This window comes from Gadus morhua, chromosome 13, assembly GCF_902167405.1.
Source record: "Gadus morhua chromosome 13, gadMor3.0, whole genome shotgun sequence".
In the NCBI taxonomy this organism is placed as follows: Eukaryota; Metazoa; Chordata; class Actinopteri; order Gadiformes; family Gadidae; genus Gadus; species Gadus morhua.
The window spans coordinates 9,914,878-9,934,261 of NC_044060.1; the positions used below are offsets into that span (position 1 = coordinate 9,914,878).

General features: G+C 43.5%; 4 protein-coding genes across 11 annotated transcripts; 3 read left to right on the top strand and 1 right to left on the bottom strand.

Annotated features, from left to right (window-relative positions):
• The first annotated feature begins 303 nt into the window (after nt 1-303).
• Nucleotides 304-5,444, top strand: LOC115556721 (uncharacterized). Of its 7 annotated transcripts, none has more exons than XM_030373978.1 (8): nt 304-402; nt 888-972; nt 1,269-1,466; nt 1,955-2,200; nt 2,549-2,848; nt 4,229-4,339; nt 4,495-4,535; nt 4,743-5,444. In XM_030373978.1, the coding sequence occupies exons 2-8, from the start codon at nt 930-932 to the stop codon at nt 5,028-5,030; spliced, it is 1,227 nt and encodes a 408-aa protein (XP_030229838.1). In that variant the 5' UTR covers nt 304-402; nt 888-929; the 3' UTR covers nt 5,031-5,444. The 7 variants fall into 7 exon arrangements, with proteins under 7 accessions (XP_030229838.1, XP_030229833.1, XP_030229839.1 ...); XM_030373973.1 differs by lacking the exon at nt 304-402 and adding an exon at nt 560-772; XM_030373979.1 differs by lacking the exon at nt 304-402 and adding an exon at nt 560-772 and having other exon boundaries at nt 1,955-2,065.
• On the bottom strand, nt 5,176-7,074 carry LOC115556727 (uncharacterized). 2 transcript variants are annotated; one of them, XM_030373986.1, is made up of 8 exons: nt 6,595-7,074; nt 6,256-6,326; nt 6,049-6,162; nt 5,910-5,953; nt 5,771-5,839; nt 5,654-5,692; nt 5,476-5,577; nt 5,176-5,281 (listed from the first exon to the last, which is right to left on the bottom strand). In XM_030373986.1, the coding sequence occupies exons 1-8, from the start codon at nt 6,765-6,767 to the stop codon at nt 5,222-5,224; spliced, it is 672 nt and encodes a 223-aa protein (XP_030229846.1). In that variant the 5' UTR covers nt 6,768-7,074; the 3' UTR covers nt 5,176-5,221. The 2 variants fall into 2 exon arrangements, with proteins under 2 accessions (XP_030229846.1, XP_030229847.1); XM_030373987.1 differs by lacking the exon at nt 5,176-5,281 and adding an exon at nt 5,363-5,403.
• A 39-nt stretch (nt 7,075-7,113) lies between these two features.
• On the top strand, nt 7,114-10,341 carry LOC115556722 (protein SEC13 homolog). Its single transcript, XM_030373981.1, has 9 exons — nt 7,114-7,257; nt 7,470-7,514; nt 8,100-8,215; nt 8,408-8,559; nt 8,712-8,845; nt 9,027-9,160; nt 9,271-9,391; nt 9,605-9,751; nt 10,096-10,341. Exons 1-9 carry the CDS (start codon nt 7,255-7,257, stop codon nt 10,204-10,206), a joined length of 963 nt encoding a protein of 320 aa, XP_030229841.1. The 5' UTR covers nt 7,114-7,254; the 3' UTR covers nt 10,207-10,341.
• Nucleotides 10,342-11,365: 1,024 nt separating this feature from the next.
• Nucleotides 11,366-19,298, top strand: si:dkey-222f2.1 (intermediate filament protein ON3). The gene is made up of 10 exons (XM_030373964.1): nt 11,366-11,881; nt 13,837-14,045; nt 14,322-14,382; nt 14,465-14,560; nt 14,782-14,946; nt 16,242-16,367; nt 16,923-17,066; nt 17,185-17,261; nt 17,617-17,663; nt 18,480-19,298. Exons 1-10 carry the CDS (start codon nt 11,564-11,566, stop codon nt 18,584-18,586), a joined length of 1,350 nt encoding a protein of 449 aa, XP_030229824.1. The 5' UTR covers nt 11,366-11,563; the 3' UTR covers nt 18,587-19,298.
• Nucleotides 19,299-19,384: the final 86 nt, after the last annotated feature.

The window sequence follows — 19,384 nt, forward strand, 5'->3', positions numbered from 1 at the left end:
CCGATGCTGTGAATGTGTGCATATAGGCAGTGGTAGAGAGGGAGGCACACTCTAGGCAGCAATATGGCTTTAAATATGCTTTTTCTCTGAGCTTATTGGTGATGTTTTATTATAAGAAGTATTACTTTGTTGTTCTCAGTTAGTTGAGACAGTATGAGATTACAATCTGAGAGGGATTGTGATCTGTGTTTCTTTTGAGTAATATAGGTTACTTCCGTTGAAGGCGTAGCAGCATGTCTGATAAAGCCCGATGCAATGTTTGCTGCTTGGAGGCAGAACGTTTGGTTTCACTTCCTGTTCGGCCGTACACTTCTGCTCCAATTAAAATTCAAACCCAACTGTTTATCATCAGCCAATCATCACACAACTTCAACACAGTGAGCTAAGACTTGTATTCAACAGGTAAATAAGTCAAGGCAGCTAACAAATAGGTTATGGTAGCTAATACACAAGCTAGGGCAGAGAAAAAGGTCAGACTCAGTGCTGGTGGTGGTGGAAGAGTGAGTGAGTGAGTGAGTCAGTGAGTGAGTGAGTGAGTGAGTGAGTGTGTGAGAGAGAGAGAGAGAGAGAGAGAGAGAGAGAGAGAGAGAGAGAGAGAGAGAGAGAGAGAGAGAGAGAGAGAGAGAGAGAGAGAGAGAAAAAGAGAAAAAGAGAGGGAAGCACAGATGTAATAATCACTTCTTCTACTACTCGTAACACAAAGGTGTGGACAAAATTTGATTATTCCCTACTTAAGTATTTATTGAGAACGTAAAGGATTATTTTTATGACAGTAAGTATTTAAATGATTATTTGCACTCTAGAATTTAGCAATAATTAAAATTATTATTTGTACCGTAGTATTGAATACGTTTTTTTGGTGAAATTTGTCTTTCATTTCTCTGGAGCTCCCCTCCAGAGTCTAGGAGCTGTAGAGCTGGACCAGCGAGATGAGGAGCCTCTTGCTTCTCCTTCTCCTCCGCATGCCCACAGGTGATGGAACGGCATTTCTTGTTACACACCCTTGACAGCAAAGTATTTGGTTTATTGGAGCATGTGCTGTCCCACTGGCTTTGTGAGTGAGCTGAAACCTTGCTTAGCAGCAGGCATTTTACCGTGCCAGACAATGCAGAGCCGGTTTAAGCAAGGGCAAGCAGTAGAATTTCAAACTGCAACAACATTTGAATAACTTACAAGAAAAGCTTATTCTGTAAACTTTCATTAACATTTAACAGTTAATAAATGATCAGATAACAATAACCTTATAACCGCAATGATGTGTGTGACAGGTTCTCTGCTGAAGGTCGATGGATGCAAGGGAGGAAGTGTGTTCTTTAACAAGCCTGAGCATTTGAACCTGACCTGTGACAGAAATACTACCAAAAGGCTCCTTACAGAGGAAAACGGGATGGTCAAAATTGTTGGACTAGAGAAAGGAGACTCGACTTGCTTTTCGTTGAGTAGCCTAGAGCTCGAATTAAAAGACGGTAAGAGATGTTCTGTTTTCAATCGTGGATCTTAATGTGAAACAGTTACACAAGGAACAAGATATGCCAGTCAAGTTCTTATGGCGTGAATATCGTACACCCTACCTTCTGCTTTATGAATTCATGATACATGTGTATAAATATTTGTGTTTAAGATATGGTTCCTAGTCATTTATTTAACCGTATGCTTGTATTCTGGTGTACATCTATGCTGACTGTAGCAGTGCATTTCAATCTGTGTTTCCCAACCTGTGGGTCGGGAAGTCTGATATGCAAAACACTATAGATATTTGCTTTTTGACAAACCAAAAAGGTCTGAGAGGTCTCATAAGCTCACGCTATAAACAAACAGAGAGGCGAGGTGTTGATGGGGTCAGTTATGGACATACAAATGGGACTACAGGCCCGAAATGGTTTGCAAGCACTGATTCAAATCCTGGCATATCCCCCAAGGACAACGTGTGTTCAAAATGAAACTTTATTCACAGAGTGCCCAGGACCAATCACTCTTTGTCCTGGTCAAGGAGAGGAAGTCTCTGTACCATGTGACTATCCTGGTGCATTCGACAAATACGACAAATACTTTTGCAAAGAAGAAGGTAAATTTCAATGTAAAGAAATATTATCAAAGACCATGTCGATCAAGTTCCGCACAAACAAGGACTATGGAATTTACTGGTGTGGGTTCAACCACTCAAGCAACATCGTCCTGATCCAAAAAGTATCGATACAAAGTGAGTGTTAATTCACCTACAATTTAAATCAGACAGAAGGGGGTGTATATGTAATGATATTAATGTGATGCATCTACAGAGGGATTTTCAAGGCACTCAAACTTCTGAGGGTTTTATGGGGACAAATCTTCCACTACCAATGGTAGCACCCTACTGGTGATGCATGCTCACACTGGCTATCACGGTGGAGAGGTGGAAATGAAACCATCCAATCAGAGAACATGTTTACTTGTTAGAGAGCGGAGACACCTGGTTTAGCAACTATTCTTGTGATATGTGTCATGCGATCTTTAGTGACTAATCTAGACTTACCAATGGGTCTGTCTTCTCATGTCCTCCCACTGGCAGATGTCCCAGTGGAAAACCAGACCTCGGAGGTTGGTCGAAGTCTAACCTTCAAGTGTAACTACTCTGGCTCTTCGGGGGTCAAGCGTATCTGTAGGGGTCCACTGCAATATTGTCAGCAAATGTTGAACACCTCGCGACCCACAAACGGAAGGTATCACATGGAAGACGCAACGAACAACCACACCCTCACCATAACTATCAAGTCCCTGATAGAGCAGGACCGGCTGGTGCCATTCTGGTGCTACTCCAAGAATTCTGATGGAACCTTTAATATCCACAGCAAATTAAATCTGACCTTCGGTGAGTCACCATCACTGGGTCGCGACGGGACCAGTTTGGTTCCCTCCTTCTGTCCAGGACCAGGGTGGGGATGTGTTGTGGTTAGGGTTTGGGGCCTGCCCGTAATTCCGACACCTCATTGTTCCGACGTCTCAATGGTCCGAAATATTTCCCATTAGATCGACATGCCACTATGCCGACGGTTCAATGTTCCGAAAACGGAACCCATTGGTCCGTTTGTCCGACTTTTCAAAAAGGAGGCACATTATGCCGACGGTTCAATATGCCGAATAGGCCTACATATAAAGAGTTTTATACCTCGCTCGCACTCTCGGTCTCTCTCGCTCTCTCCCACTCTCTCTCTTACATATCACGTTCACGATGAATATTGGAGAGCAAAGTGACAACGCTTCACTTCATTTCAACACAGTGTTTCAGCCCCATGGACAGAGAGCGTAGGTCTAATTCTCAACACGGGCACGAACTCACACACACACACACACACACACACACACACACACACACACACACACACACACACACACACACACACACACACACACACACACACACACACACACACACACACACACACACACACACACTTTACTAAATACACGGTATGAGGTATAAGTTTGACAAAATCAATACCAGCGAAATTATTTAGGATAAAAAAGCCCACTGCAAACACAGTAAACAACACATATAGGCCCTAAAGCTACTAAAGATAACATGAATTGAAACGTCGGCCTAATGCGCCTCCTTTTTGAAAAGTCTTGACAAACGGACCTTTGGACGAATGGGTTCCGTTTTCGGAACATTGAACCGTCGGCATAGTGGCATGTCGATCTAATGGGAAATATTTCGGACCATTGAGACGTCGGAACAATGAGATGTCGGAATTACGGCATGGCACCTAGGGTTTAGGGTGTTCAGGGTTTAGGGTTAGAGTATCAGGCCAGAACAGAACCAGTTACACGTTCCATAGTACAGGAGAACATAGGACAGCAGTTGCATAGGTTAGTGAGAATGTTAGTAGGTATGTAAGCACAGGTTAGTCGGATTATGTAAAGGTTAGTATAGATCAGAAGATTAGTACATATAGTTTCTTTCACGTCTATGTGGGCTGAACACAGGGACGTTGTGGTCGGATGGTTTCAGAGCAAAGGGGAAGTGGTTTTTGCAAGAGAAAAATACCTTATTTTTGCAAGAGAAAAATACCTTCTTTTTGCAAGAGAAAAATACGTAAATCTGTTATAGACAAAGTGTGCAGTAATTTTTCTTTGATTCACTGGTGAACAGACTTAATAACATGATTCATTTGGTTTTGTATCGAAAGTTAGGCTTACGGTAATGGTGCAGAGTTTAGCCCATGCTAACACTGTGGATTTGTATTCACAGGCACAGGCACAATCATCTCCGAGGATGGGCTGTCTCTGCCGGTTTCCATAGTGAGGGGGGTGGCTGCTGGGGTGCTGATGGTGATGCTAGTTAGTCTAGGCACATGGAAATGTAAGCGCACACACACACACACACACACACACACACACACACACACACACACACACACACACACACTAGGCTACTTGACCACACCAGACTACACCGCACAACACTAAATTAAGTTAATAATTGATTCAAGAACCAATCATCTTGTTTATTTCAAGGCCTTTCATCTAGAAACCCAAGGGAAGGACAGAAACTAGGGGTATGTATGTATGTACGTGTTTTGTCAGAGTGTGTGTTTTGTCTGTGTGTGTTTTGTCTGCGTGTGTGTGTTTTAACTGTGTGTGTGTGTTTTTTCTGTGTGTGTGGGGGTGTTTTGTGGGTGTGTGTATTGTCTGTGTCGATGTGTGTTTTGTCTGTGTCGGTGTGTCTGTGTGCCTTATTTTTCCTTCTTAACCTCCCCACCCAGGAAGTTAATATCTATGAGGAGATACAACGGCGCCCTCTTGAGCCCATCTTCTTCTCTTCGATCTGCGTCACCGCAACCCACCCCTCCACCTCTCTTCACTTCTCAACTGTTGCCTTCAAAGCGAACTCGGATGAGCGCTGTGTCGTTGTGACCCCCAAGGACGCTGAATACCCTGTTCTAAAGGCAGCCCCCCGCCCCCCAGACGAAGCCTCCCCCACAGGTCCAGCAACCAGGAGCTCTAGCAGCCTCTCAGAGGAACAGTTGGCCAATTTAACGCAGCAGGACTAGGGCCGGGGCAGCGGGAAAACGTTTTTCTATAACGTTGTTTCACTATCCATTACAATCTGTGTAATACGATTTTGTTAACAACATGTGCCGCTGATGGCGTGTTTCCATAATAGTGTTCATCATTCATCACTTAAATAGGTGAGTGACTCACTTACTTGCCATTACATGTATTCTACCGCCGTCGGGAACCATCAGTTGCGTGAGTGGCCCAGCGCTGCGGTGTTGTGGTGCGGCCGGCCCGAGTTCGCGTCCTGAGAATGTCATAATTGACTTTTTATATAATAAATATGTCTTACGATTTCCCCAGGAGCACAAAAAAAGGACCACATTTGTTTTCATTGAATGCATTTTTTATTTAGTAATCCTCCCGGAGCTGTGGGAATAAAATATAAATTAAATACATTCCAAACACAAGAACCTGTGCAGTGTTTGAATTTGTACTTACTTCCTTTTCCAGCTTCTTGATTTCAAGTTGAACTTTGCGCATTTTCAGTCGCTTATACTCGATATCAAGCAGGAGGTGCCTTTTGTAAATGGCCTTGACATCCTGTGAAACAAATAGGTCAGAATAGCTTGTACAAATGTTCTGTGGTACCAATGTGTATAGTTGTATAGTTACTCACTTCATTTTGTCCTGCTGCTCGTCTCGTCTCAGGGATGCTCTACAGAAGGTGGTTGTTCTTATTACAGACATTTGAGAATGTAAAAATGCCAAAAAGACTATACATTTTCCCACTTACATCTGATACATCGGTGACAGCAGACGAGGCCTCCTCATCTGGTTCATCCAATGTGAACATTTGTTCAACCTGCAAGAACAACAATTAGTAAACCTGAATGGAAAAAATGTGCAGGTTAAGGAACAAACTAAATACTCACTTCTTGTTGGCCAAATACATCCTCCTGTGGAGGATCCACCAATTCTACGGTGTCATCAGGAACAAGAAAATCATTCAATTAAAATAAAACCAACTGAATGACAGTTGGTAGGCTAAGCATGCCGTCAGCCATAGCCTACCTTGTTTTAATGGTCTTCCCCGGTTGAGGGCCAAAGCCAGGTCCTCGGCTGGAGTGAGGCCCTTTGGTGGATTCCCCCCACCTGTCTTAAGGCTGTCACTTTTCTTCTTTGTTGCTATAATAGCAAACTCAAGATTAACAACAATTTTAACAATTTCCTCTATAACAATGTAGTATACTCTAGTCTATTCCAATGTAGGCTACTTACCACTCTGCAATATGTTTTTATGTTTGGTTTTAACCTGTATCCATGTTCTTTTGTCGTTGCCGAGACCACTTCTGTTGAGATAAATACTATGGTTAGTCAATTTAGATATTTTTTTCTGGCTGCATTTACTATGCCTCTCTTTTCAAAGAAATGGAAAATACATGGCATGAAAAGTTCGTTGAATTGTCCAGTAATCCTTTCTTTATTACTAATAGCGTGGGGATTGAACCCCGGACGACCTGGGTTCAGGTCTGACAGGTTACCTCGAGACAATCTGCCTTATCACAATACTATGGTCAATATATTTAATTAAAATATGATACGCTTAATACTACTTACGCATTCAACCTATCGGCGATTACTTGCCAGGCGGCATCCCTGTTTTTATTAATGATGATCGTGTTCCCTTTTTGTGTTATTATGTGCTTGTAGTCCTCGTAGACCTCGATAAGCAGCTTCTGTTCGCCGCTGGAAAAGAATCCCGCTCGTGCCTTTTCGGACCTTTTATCCATGGATCGACACTCAAGGTCCTGGAATGGTTATTTATCTCGTTAGCGCACGTAATACACGATAACGTTAGCCTGGTTTGAATTAACCTTAACAAAGCGCGGCTGAATTGTGTTGATGGAATGGCCTAAGCCCCAAGTGGAGGAAGTTGGCGTTAGTTCTAACCGGGCTTAATCAACTAAGCCCCGCCTTCGTCAACGACTTTGATGGAATACCCCTCAGGTCATTCATTTTTTATATGGACATGCGTGTGTATGTGTTGTCCATCCAATTTGGAATATCGTTTTACTCAAGACCTCAAATGGCAAATTTCCACAACAAGTTCTCATTGTGCGGAACCTTTGGTCCGAGTCTAACGTTTCCGGCGGTTCGACGTGATGACGTACGAAACGGGAAGCGCCTTCTGAACTTGTTGCCACGTCGAAATATCCCTGTCGGGTTTATTCACTGGGAATCAACCTAATCTATGGTTTAATATTCACCACAGCAATCATGGTAAGATAGATAGAGATGCGGGTTTGTGTTAAAACACACACAAATACATTGAATGGATGTCCTTTCTGCTTTGAATGTTGTGTAATTTGTTGTCTCCCTAAACCCTTGCTACTTATTGTTAGCATAATGGCTATAGACAACTTCAGCAAGTCAATCAAAGCAATAATTTTCTATATAAATGACATCAATGTTGTTTTCCCACCGTAATGCAGGTCTCCGTTATCAACACAGTGGATACCTCGCATGAGGACATGATTGTAAGTTTCTGTTTGTTATCGTATCACTGAGAAGCTAACTGTCGCTATTAATCTTAGATAAATCTGCCAATATCTATATTCAATATACAGGACACGCCATGCACCTATATGGTTCATCAAATATGTAGATACAACGGTATCTTGATATGCTTAATGCATTGACATGAAGCTTGGAATAGTTATTTGAGAGAATGTAAATGGCTATCCCACCTTTATTCACAAACCACTTTAACCTTTCAAATTTTGCAATCTTATTGCAATCATGGCTTGTTTGAATCCATAGTAAATGACCTGGGCTTAGAACAAGCAAACCATTCAGTAGAAAGTTGAGGTTTCTACAAGCAATTGGACCAACCTCAGAGTAGCTCTAGGAATCAAAAGTATGTGTATGTGGGTAAAGGTTTTTTCTGCTAGTGCAAAAAGTTCCAGTAGAGGGAGATAATATTGCAAAGAGCTTTCCAAATTCATGGACTCTGTATTTACAACTCAACCAAGTGTCTCCTAGATAGTGAGAGTGAACGTCGTGAGATGTTCTTGGTTGGTTGATGTTCTCCAAGTAGTTGATGTGAATTTTTTTTCGGTCAGCACGATGCCCAGATGGACTACTATGGCACGCGACTGGCCACCTGCTCATCCGACCGCACCGTCAAGATCTTTGATGTCAGGAATGGAGGGCAGATATTGGTAGCAGACCTGAGGGGGTGAGACGCATACTATTATTTGGTTGCTGGTAAACCCTTCTGCTGAATGTTTTTAGTGTTAACAAAAATTTGAATTCCTCTCTCCATTCGTCTTTCCGGCTATCCCTCTCCATCTATTCCCCCCCACACACTCCCTTTGTATCCACCTCTCTCCCCCTCCCTCCATCTCTGCCTTCTTACCTCTCCTCTCAGCCACGAGGGTCCTGTGTGGCAGGTGGCATGGGCCCATCCCATGTACGGTAACATCCTGGCCTCTTGCTCGTACGACCGCAAGGTCATCGTCTGGAAGGAGGAGAACGGCTCCTGGGACAAGATGTACGAATACACAGGACACGAGTCCTCAGGTGGGGAGCTGTAGGTCTGACTGACCAATCTGTATTACTGTTTGACTGACCATCTATCTGGCTTGCTGTGTTCCTCAATAATTGGTCAGACTTTACGATGTATCATTTCTTTGGTTCCAATTAGATAATTGAGTGTGCATGTGTGTCTACAGTGAACTCGGTGTGCTGGGGACCATATGACTTTGGTCTGATCCTGGCTTGTGGGAGCTCTGACGGCGCCATCTCTCTGCTCACCTTCACTGGAGAACAGCAGTGGGACGTGAAGAAGATCAGCAATGCACACACAGTCAGTGTCTCTCTTTCTCTCTCGGTCTCAGTCGAACAGTTCAATTATGTTTAAAAATTATTCTGTATAAGAAAATAAGAGGTTCTATTTTTGGTGTCTTAGTCAGTGGTTGGGGTTAATTGAAATGGGTTTGTGTTTATATTTTATTCTAATGAGTTGGTGGGTGTGGTTTATTATTCAGATTGGCTGCAACGCAGTTAGCTGGGCTCCAGCTGTGGTCCCTGGCAGTCTAGTGGACCAGCCGTCAGGACAGAAACCAAACTACGTCAAGCGCTTTGTCTCTGGCGGATGCGACAACCTGGTCAAACTCTGGAAGTAGGTCACGATGTTTATGTTATATAAAAATCCTACACATTATTCATAGGTTAATGTCGCACATTAATCAGAGCCGTTACAACCATCTTTAATAAGAACCCCCCCCCCAGGGAGGAAGATGGCCAATGGAAGGAGGACCAGAAGCTTGAGGCTCACAGCGATTGGGTGAGAGACGTTGGCTGGGCTCCTTCTATTGGTCTGCCCACCAGCACCATCGCCAGCTGCTCACAGGTGAGGAGTCAACCTTTTGACTTGGCTCTTACACGGGATATTGTAGTACTGCTTTTTGAAGCGTATTTTCAACATACTGTATGTTTTAACCAACTGAACCTTTTCAGAAATTGAATGGGGAATCTGCATGGTTAGATATCGGTTGAAAGCGGGTTTAATGTGGGTAGGTTGATATTTGGATGGGTTGACCAACGTGGGTCTGATCTCCGGCAGGATGGGCGGGTGTTCATCTGGACGTGTGAGGACCCGACAGGGAACACCTGGACGCCCAAGCTGCTCCACAAGTTTGTTGACGTCGTCTGGCACGTCAGCTGGTCCATCACTGGAAACATCCTCGCCGTCTCCGGGGGCGACAACAAGGTAACACACCACACACACAATAGTGAAGAAATAAAAACAGAGAATGGCTAGCGGAGAGTGCCTAGTCTGGCTTTATAAATATATACTGTATGTATAGCACTGAACTGAAAACCATGACCAAAAACAAGAAAACGCACTAAACCTTGATTCACCTGAAAAGTAACACCCTGTTATATGCTGTGTGTATATAACAGGGTGTGTACAATATATATATGCACGCACGCACGACAATATCCTACATGCTAATATGATCGGAACATTGTCATGAAGTGAATGCTCATATGCTTATGTCGTAAAATACAATATATCACGCTAATACTCTGTGTGTATGTGTTGGTTTTCAGGTGACACTCTGGAAGGAGTCTATGGACGGCCAGTGGGCTTGTATCAGTGATGTCAGCAAGGGCCAGGGGGCGGTGTCCTCCATCACAGACACTCAGCAGAGCGAGCAGTGATGCACTCACTCACACACATGAAGTACAATACACATCTCATAACACACTCAGCAAGCAGTGACACACACCATAACACACAAACACACACACACACACATATTACAACACACATGCATACACTCACACGCGAACATGTACACACACACACACACGCGCACACGCACACACACCAGATGTGATGTCCTGAAACATTCCGTCTGCACCTTCACTCCAACCTATCTCATAATGCCTTGCGGGTCTAGTGGCCACCCTCTGATTGACTCTCATCATAGCTCACCAATCTGCAGACACATCCTTCAGAACCAAACGAGTTCTGGTGGTTCTGTTTCTCTCCCTGGGTTCTCCAGAATCTTGTGAATAGGATTTGAAACTGGTTCCAAACCAGCTTAAACCTCCCTCTAATTTGAACCCCCCCCCCCCCCCCCCCCCCCCAGCTGCCCAGAGCAGTTATGTGGAGGATAATCAAACCTGATTGAAACAAACTGTTAAATACTAGTACATGTTTAAACAAAGACACCTGGCGGTCTTTTTCAAGTGTAAATTTGGAGGAAATGATTTGTATGTTTTTTTTTCGTGAATGATATTAAATTAAAAATGAAAAAAAGATTGTGTTGTGTAAATTGTTTTGTGTGAGCGTTCTTTTCTTTATAAGTAGCAAGTACACACAATACATTAGGGGAAATTGTTTTATTTTTCTTTCTTCTCACCACTGTAACGGTAGTGTGCATTACTCGAAAACTAGATACAAAACAGTTGCTCTGTCTCCTGGCCCTTAAGGGCCGAAAAGAATAGCCTCTTGACTTCGTCTTCGTATTTTGTAGGCTTTCACATTCATATTAGTTACTATCAATTCCTGTGGGTGATAACTGATGTGCTTCCAGATACAACCTGATAGTGTTTAAAAATATCAAACCTATTATGGGAAGTTTGACTTGTTGTGGCAAATAAATAGATGGGGAATGTGGCAAAGAAAACCTATTACCTTTCCGTCCATTCTGCGGATGTCTCGCATTACTCTTTCAGAAGGCAGATCCCGCTGACCTACATTAGCATAATAAGCCGCTAGAGGCTCCTTTAGCCATGAAAAAGTTATAAAGAAGGACCAAGCCTCGATACGCGATACCTCTGGCCTTTCACTCTCATCCTGTATCCCTCCTCCTCTCCCGGGGGGAGTTTAAAAGGCTCGGCAGTCACTTGAGAAACGTCACAGCTTACCTACCTGTCTCTTCTCTCAATTTGTCATTTCTCTCACTTCTAGCATCCACTTGTAAATCTTACTCCATATTCTGTTCTTGCAGCATCTGTCTCACGCGATATATATTAATCTCTCCATCTCTCGGTCTCTCCTACTACCATTATGAGTCTGAGCCGGTCCAAGCGGATCAGCACCACCGGCTCGATGCGCAGCGGCAGCGCCGTTCAACGGAGGCTCAGCGGCTACGGTGGCCAGGGAGCGGGCGGTTTCAGCGGCATGTCTCTGAGCAGCAGCTCGCTGTACGCGGGCACCAACGGGCACCACTCTTGCCTGGCCTCCCCGCTAGCATCGCTGTCAATTAACAAGAGCCTCCTGGCACCGCTCAACCTGGAGATAGACCCCAACCTGTCCATGAGTCGAGCGCACGAGAAGGAGCAGATCAAGAGCCTCAACAACCGCTTCGCCAGCTTCATAGACAAGGTAGCCCATTATCAACCAACCAGCCTAGTTCCACGAAACATAACTTCCAAAGATAACTAGTTATACGAGAGATAATAGAGAAGGACTTAATCTAGCTTCACAAACATACTTAAATTATTGATTTACAGTTGATAACTTGTTATACTCGAGTAGATACCAGAGAAATAGTTTAGCTAGAGCATAGATGATTACCAGACAACTCACAACTCAGAGTCATTCAAGAGATAACTATTTATACAATGTATGAATGATCAATATCCTCAACACGCTTTATAGCCAAGGTAGCCTACTAACTACTAGTAGGAGTAGTTCATAACTAGTTATACTGGAGATTACTTCCAGGGAGATGGATGACATGAAAATCGGACTTATAATGATTCTAACTTGATAAAGAGATCCAAACTGCTGCCTAGTATAACTCTTTTGTTTTAGAGTTTAGATTTTTTTTTTACCAAAAATATAGTTATCATTCATTCTGTTTTTGTAATGTTGTGTTTATCAATGAATATTAATAGTTTACTTGAGCCCATATAAATATAGGATCCGGGAGAGTATGATCTGTTTGGAGCCAACCTGGGCAGATCGCCCACTGATACGAGACACCGATACCCTATATTAGTGGTTCTCACAGAGTCTGCATCACTCCTACAATAGAGCTATTGTTGTTGGCTACATCCGCAGAGATACAGCCCCCTCCACACTATCCATACCTGAAAAAACCTCCTCAGGGTCTCCTCACCACCTTCCCAGTAAACAGCTTGCCTAAGGGGTCAAAATGGGACACACGTGTCTCGCTTGATAGTCAGACATACCTTGAATTATTAAATAATCTTGAGCTTTCACAGTTGTTTGCGAGACCCCCATGGTGATCAATAATAGCTGTTTTTACTGGATTTTAACAGTAAAAGGTTAAACGTGGGAGTGGGCGAAAGGACAGTCTAAGGTAAGGTAACTCCCAGCCAAAATGTGTGATCCACCCAATCCCAGACAAGATGCCCCCTCACCCCTACCTGCTTCTTAATGACATGCTTCTGAATCACTGTAAGTTGCTTCCGACAAAAGAGTCTACAAGACCCAGTCCCAAAGAGAGTGCATTAACTTGGGAATGTTGACCAAAACTGGAAGAAGAAGAAGAAGAAGAAGACGAAGAAGAAGAAGAAGAAGAAGAAGAAGAAGAAGAAGAAGAAGAAGAAGAAGAAGAAGAAGAAGAAGAAAATCAAGAAGATGCTGAAGCAGAAAAAAAACACGCCTTATTTGTTCTTGTACTTCTCAAGTACAAGATCTTCTAAACAAAATTTGATCTCTGCATTTGACCCATCACTAGCAGCACTGGTATTAACCTAACACAGAAGCCATTGACATGGAGGGATAGTCTTGTCTAGTGTTAAGGGTGTTCAAGTCCCAGCTGAAATGTTTTGTGTGCAAACCCCAGTGTCTGCAGTCTACCTGTTGTCATCCTTGAGCAAGATGGCCTCACCGTACCTACATGGTTTTTAAAACTTAGCCAGAACAAATAGTAGAGCTTTGTACAAAATAAAAAGAGATCATCTGAGTGTGGAATTTACAAGTTGAAAGCCCATTTGGAGGAGGTGGGGTATTGGATCTCTCTGCACTATCTGATGTCCTCCTGGGCTGTAATATAATCGGCCCGGAGACCTGAAAGAAAAGGTGGCTTTATCTCGGTGCCAGAGCTCACAATAGACAGGTGGGGTGACCTGTAGCCTAGCAACACTAGCCTTTTGAACGAACTCAGATAGCTTTACATTGGCCTACTGTCTTACAAACATACTGTTATTTTCACATACGCAGAGAGACTGTTTAGGGTATATCTGATATTTAAGTCCTATTTTGTTTATTATGATTATGAACATACTGTATATTCAATTTTTTGTTAATCAACAACTAGGGGAATCCTTCCCCCAACCTTCTCTCTGTCTCCTCTACACCCTCTCCAGGTGCGTTTCTTGGAGCAGCAGAACAAGATGCTGGAGACCAAGCTGGACCTGATGCAGGGCCAGGGGGTGGGCCGCTCTAACGTGGAGCCCCTGTTTGAGGTTTACATGGGGGGCCTGAGGCGCCAGATGGACCTGGTCAACAACGACAAGACCAAGCTGGACGGAGAGCTTAGAAACATGCAGATCCTTGTGGAGGACTTCAAGCACAAGTGAGTATTCTGTGTTTCACAGCTAGAAAGGCTCTCTAGGGTTGAATGGTTCACCATAGGTTTTAGATAATACTATTGACCAGAAGTCTTAAGGTTAAAAAGGGGTTCCCTTGTATTTCCACAGTATATTGGGGCAGGACCTAACATTTGAGGGTGTTGGATATATTTATCTCTCTTCCTGCATCTCTCTCTCTCTCTTTTGCACTCTCTTTGTCTCTCTTTCTCTGTCTCTCACTCTCTTTGCTCTCTCTCTGTCTCTCTGTCTCATTCTCTCAGATACGAGGATGAGATCAACAAGAGGAACAATCTGGAAAATGACTTTGTCATCCTCAAGAAGGTCAGATCAATGTGTATAATGTGTGTGCGCGTGTGTATAGTGCGTGTGCATGTATTTATATAATGTGTGTTTGTGTGAGCAGGACGTGGACTCAGCCTACCTGGTGAAGGCAGACCTGGAGGATAAGGTCGGTTCGCTGACGGACGAGATCAACTTCCTGAGGAACATCTACGACGAGGTCAGACCTGATTCCTCCAAGTTCTCCTTATTCACCCTCCACCTCCACCCCCACTGCTCTCATCCTCCTCCTCTTCTCTCCTTGACTCTCCTTCTCATCTCTTTCCATCTTCTCTGCTACACTTCTCTCCTCCTCTCTCATACTCATCCTTCCCTAGTCGAATGTTCTCCTCTCCAGAGTGTTATTCTGAATCTGGTTTGGCCTCCTCCCTCCTCTCCCAGGAGCTGCGGGAGCTGCAGGCCAGCATCAAGGACACGTCGGTGGTGGTTCAGATGGACAACAGCCGCAGTCTCAACATGGAGCAGATTGTGGCCGAGGTCAAGGCCCAGTATGAGGACATCGCCGCCCGCAGCCGCGAGGAGGCTGAGGACTGGTACAAGAGCAAGGTCTGAAGAAAGCAGTAGAAACCACTACTAAACAAGTACATACCAGTAGATACTGGTACAAGAGCAAGGACTGAAGAAAGCAGTAGAGACCAGCACTAAACAAGTACATACCAGTAGATACTGGTACAAGAGCAAGTTCTGGAGAAAGCAGTAGAGACCAGTACCAAACCAGTATAGAACAGTACTGAATCCGTAAATACTAGTACAAGAACACAGTCTGGAAATCTCAGCAAAGATCAGTATGAGACCAGTAAATAAATACAAATACATACTGATTGAGGCGCAAGGTCTGGAGAAACCAGCAGACTGGTAGATAGATACCAGTATAACCAAACCAGTTGAGACAAGTACATTACAGTTTTTCTCAGTCACTTTGGTACATTTCTCAGATCAGAATTGAAATTCTCAAAACAACCTGTTCAATCTTCACATCATTGTGTCACTTGTGCGCATCAAAAAAGCATTTTCTCATTTCTTTGAACTGGCAAGTATAGATATAGCTGGAGCACAACGCAGTGTCACATTGTCTGACAATGGAAGGACAAGGAATTGGACAGGGTCAATAGCCAGAGAGAAGAGGAAGAGGAGTGAGGCTGCCTGAGAATTTGTGGCCCAACAGACAGGAACATCAGGAGGTGTAGGAAATCTGCACTGTAATTCCTACAGCAATGCATGCAGCACAGTTTACCTTAAGGAGATTTTCCTAAGTTCACATTTCTTGCAATGAAATGGTATGTCAACAAATTACAGTACAAACAGTCAAAGCGTAAATGTGAATCTTGTCCAGTCCCTTGCAATCAATCTCCCACATACACTAAGGTGTAACTTACAATTTACGATAATTGTCTTCAAAAATGTAGCCATAGTTTACATCAGAACATCCCTCCAGAGTACACTGTTATATTGACAACATGACTTAGCAATTTGACTGTTTTATCCATACACAATGACACAAAGACTTGTCATTGTGATGGCAAGGCATTGACAGATATTTACTTTTGAGAAACAAACTAAGGATTTTGAGCAAGTGAGTGGCTTTTGCATGAAATCCATGGTGTTTTGCTATTTGTATGAATTGTTTTGAGAAATGCACTTACTGTTTAGCAAATTTCAATTCTGATCTGAGAAATGTACCAAAGCGACTGAGAAAAACTGTAATTTGAAGTGGGGGGACTGGTCCCGGAAACCCTATTGCAGATTTGAATCCTGAGTCGAAACTGTGTGCGTGTCTGCGTTTGTGTGTGTCTCTGTTTTTGTGTGTGTTTGTGTGTGTCTGTCTTTGTGTCTGTGCGTAGTTTGACCAGATGGCGACGCAGGCCAGTCAGTTTGGGGACGAACTCCGCGTGGCGAAGGCAGAGCTGGCCGAGGTCAACCGACTGATCAGCCGCCTGCAGAGCGAGATAGAGGCTGTTAAGACCCAGGTACACACAGACACACACACACACACACACACACACACACACACACACACACACACACACACACACACACACACACACACACACACACACACACACACACACACACACACACATAAGCACCTTTCACACATAGTTCCCAGTAGCTACCGTGTCTCCGCGGAGCCTTGTGATTGGTTCGCTCACTCTCCCTGAAAGCGTCTTACGTCAGACGGATGTAGCCCTTTATGTGCCTATAGGCAGTCATCAAGTGCAGAGAACCCAGAATATCAATCCCTGTTCCCATTCACACATGGCCCCAGTACCTTTGTACCGGTGTTAAGACACAGGTACAAACACATACACACACACACACACACACATATTACACATATAGAGATAGAGGCTGTTAAGACCCAGGTACACACATGCACATAAAATATTTACTACTCCATAGACTGCTGGATCTCAGACGAGTATTGGAGGTACTATCAACCTATAATCAACCCCGTTCACAAGAACATCCAGAGAGGAGTGCAGACGTGTGTGTAGATTACATGGATGTTTAATCTGTTCCAGCGTATGAGCCTGGAGAATGACCTGACCGAGGCAGAGGAACGTGGGGAGCTGGTGGTGAAGGAGGCCAAGGCCCGGAGCCGAGACCTGGAGGATGCTCTGCAGAGAGCCAAGCAGGACATGGCCCGCCAGCTCAGAGAGTACCAGGTATATAGAGTACCCATGCTGTAGTATATATAATGCACACAATACATTTCGTAACCAGGTACACCCAGTACCCACCACTGTGGTCACAAATAAACTTGAACTTCCTGTGGTTCTCCAGGACCTGATGAACCTGAAGCTGGCCTTGGACATCGAGATCGCCACCTACAGGAAACTACTGGAAGGAGAAGAGGACAGGTGAGGAGAGCATGAGGAGAGTGGAGGAGGGGAGGAGGAGAGGAAGAGGAGAGGATGAGAAGAGGGTGGGAGAGGATGAGGAAAATATGAGAGGATGAGGGGGCCAGAAGGGGAGGATTAGGAAAGGATACGGAGAGGATGATGAGAGTATGAGGAGACAAATAGGGGAGGATGAGCAGAGGAGAGAGCAGAGGAAAGGAGAAGTGAGAAAGGTGGAGAGGATAGAGTAGATGAGAAGAGTGAGGATGAGAGGAGGAGAGGATAGAGCAATGTAAGAGAGGTGAGGAGGAGGCATGAAAGAAAAGGGAAAAGGGTTGTTCATGTTAATTAATTTAACAAACATTTTCCCTCACAGAATTGGACAACAGTCTATTCTTAACATCCAGTCTGTCCCCAACTACAGTAAGTATTATACACACATACACCCCACTCTCACACTGACAGACAGACACACACAGGCCCGTATTAATACAATGTGGTGCCCCAGGCACTATACCTCAACTACACCCCCCCCCCCCCCCCCCGTTTCTCAAATGTAATTTAATAACTTTTCCGACTACATACATGTAGGCATATGATCAGTAAACGATATATTCAAATGTCTCATTTAAATTGTCTATCAATTCAAAAAGCGCAGCACTCAATTCAAAATGTCAAAATCCATTTTCGTTTTTTTACCCTTTTGGTCTCCTCCTCATTTGGCGAGTCACTACTTCAATATCTCAAACGGCATATTCGTACTTCTCACACTGATCCCTCTGCGATGCCACATAAGAACGCCATGACTCCAAAACACATTCTGCATTGTCGAAAGTTATGTCATGCGTTTGTAAAGTCTCAGTAGTTGCCTTGAACCTGATCAGTATGCGCTATCCCAAACATTTTACATAATCGCGGTCTCCTATTTGTCAAGTTGAGCGTTTGATGATAGTGGTCAATCTTAATTTATTTATTAATATTATTATCATTGTTATTTTTGTGAAATTAATATTCTTAAAAGCGTAATGTATGGTCTTTCAACAATTTGAAGTGAATAATATTAAAAGCTTACGTTTAAGCTTGTTTTATGTGGTGCCGCCCCACTGGTTCTCAATGGTTAGTGCCCCTGTGCACAGGCCCAAGTGCCCTTATGGATAATCCGGCCCTGCACACACAGTCTGGTGTTTTTTGGTGGTTTAACTTCCCTCTCTTTTTTCCCCTCCTTCCCTCCTCCTCCAGGTTCGAAGAGTACTAATGGTTTCCAAAGTAACGGCGGTTCTCCTGGATCAAGAATCCTGATCAAAACCACTGAGACCAGAGACAGCTCAAGATACTCCTCCCACTGATACATACACATGCACACTCACTGATACACACACACACACACACACACACCTCTCTCTGATACAAATACACCTCTTATTGATACACACACCATACAAAAACACCCACACTCCTCTCACAGACACACAAATACACTCTTTCTCTCGCCATCTGTCACACACACAAACACTCACCCACACACACACAACCACACACAACCACACCCTGGACGTGAGTTTAAGGAAGTTTAGAGAATGTAGCGCTCGTAAAAGGCCATACTTTAATAACTTGCCCTTCATGATTTAAAGTGTATTCAATAAAGTGTAATCAAGCTTTTAATCTGGGACATGGGAATATACTTTAGACACAATATATAAAAAATATTTTAATAGCGAGGCTCAGATTCGATAAATAATACTTTATATTGTGCATATGGGTCCTTTCATACTCTTATACTGGGTTTTTCATGATTCAAAACATTTCAGTCTTGGTAAAAGATCCATCGTAAGATATACTGTATAATTAATGCAGTGTTAATAATACTCTTTTATTAATACTGTATTATTATTCTGCATTGTAATGTGTTATTAATACTGTAGAATAGATCTGTAGCCTGGTGCTGTGAGGTGGTAGTGTGGATATGAATAAACGATTTCTTCATAGTGATTTCTGGATATATATATATATAACTATGATATTATTCTACAATAATAATAAAACCTCACTGAGACAAAAGGTTGGTTCTCCCTTTTCTGCATACATGATGGAGCACAAACATTGTCATCATCTATTCTACACTTAAAAAACAGCCGGCCGGTAGA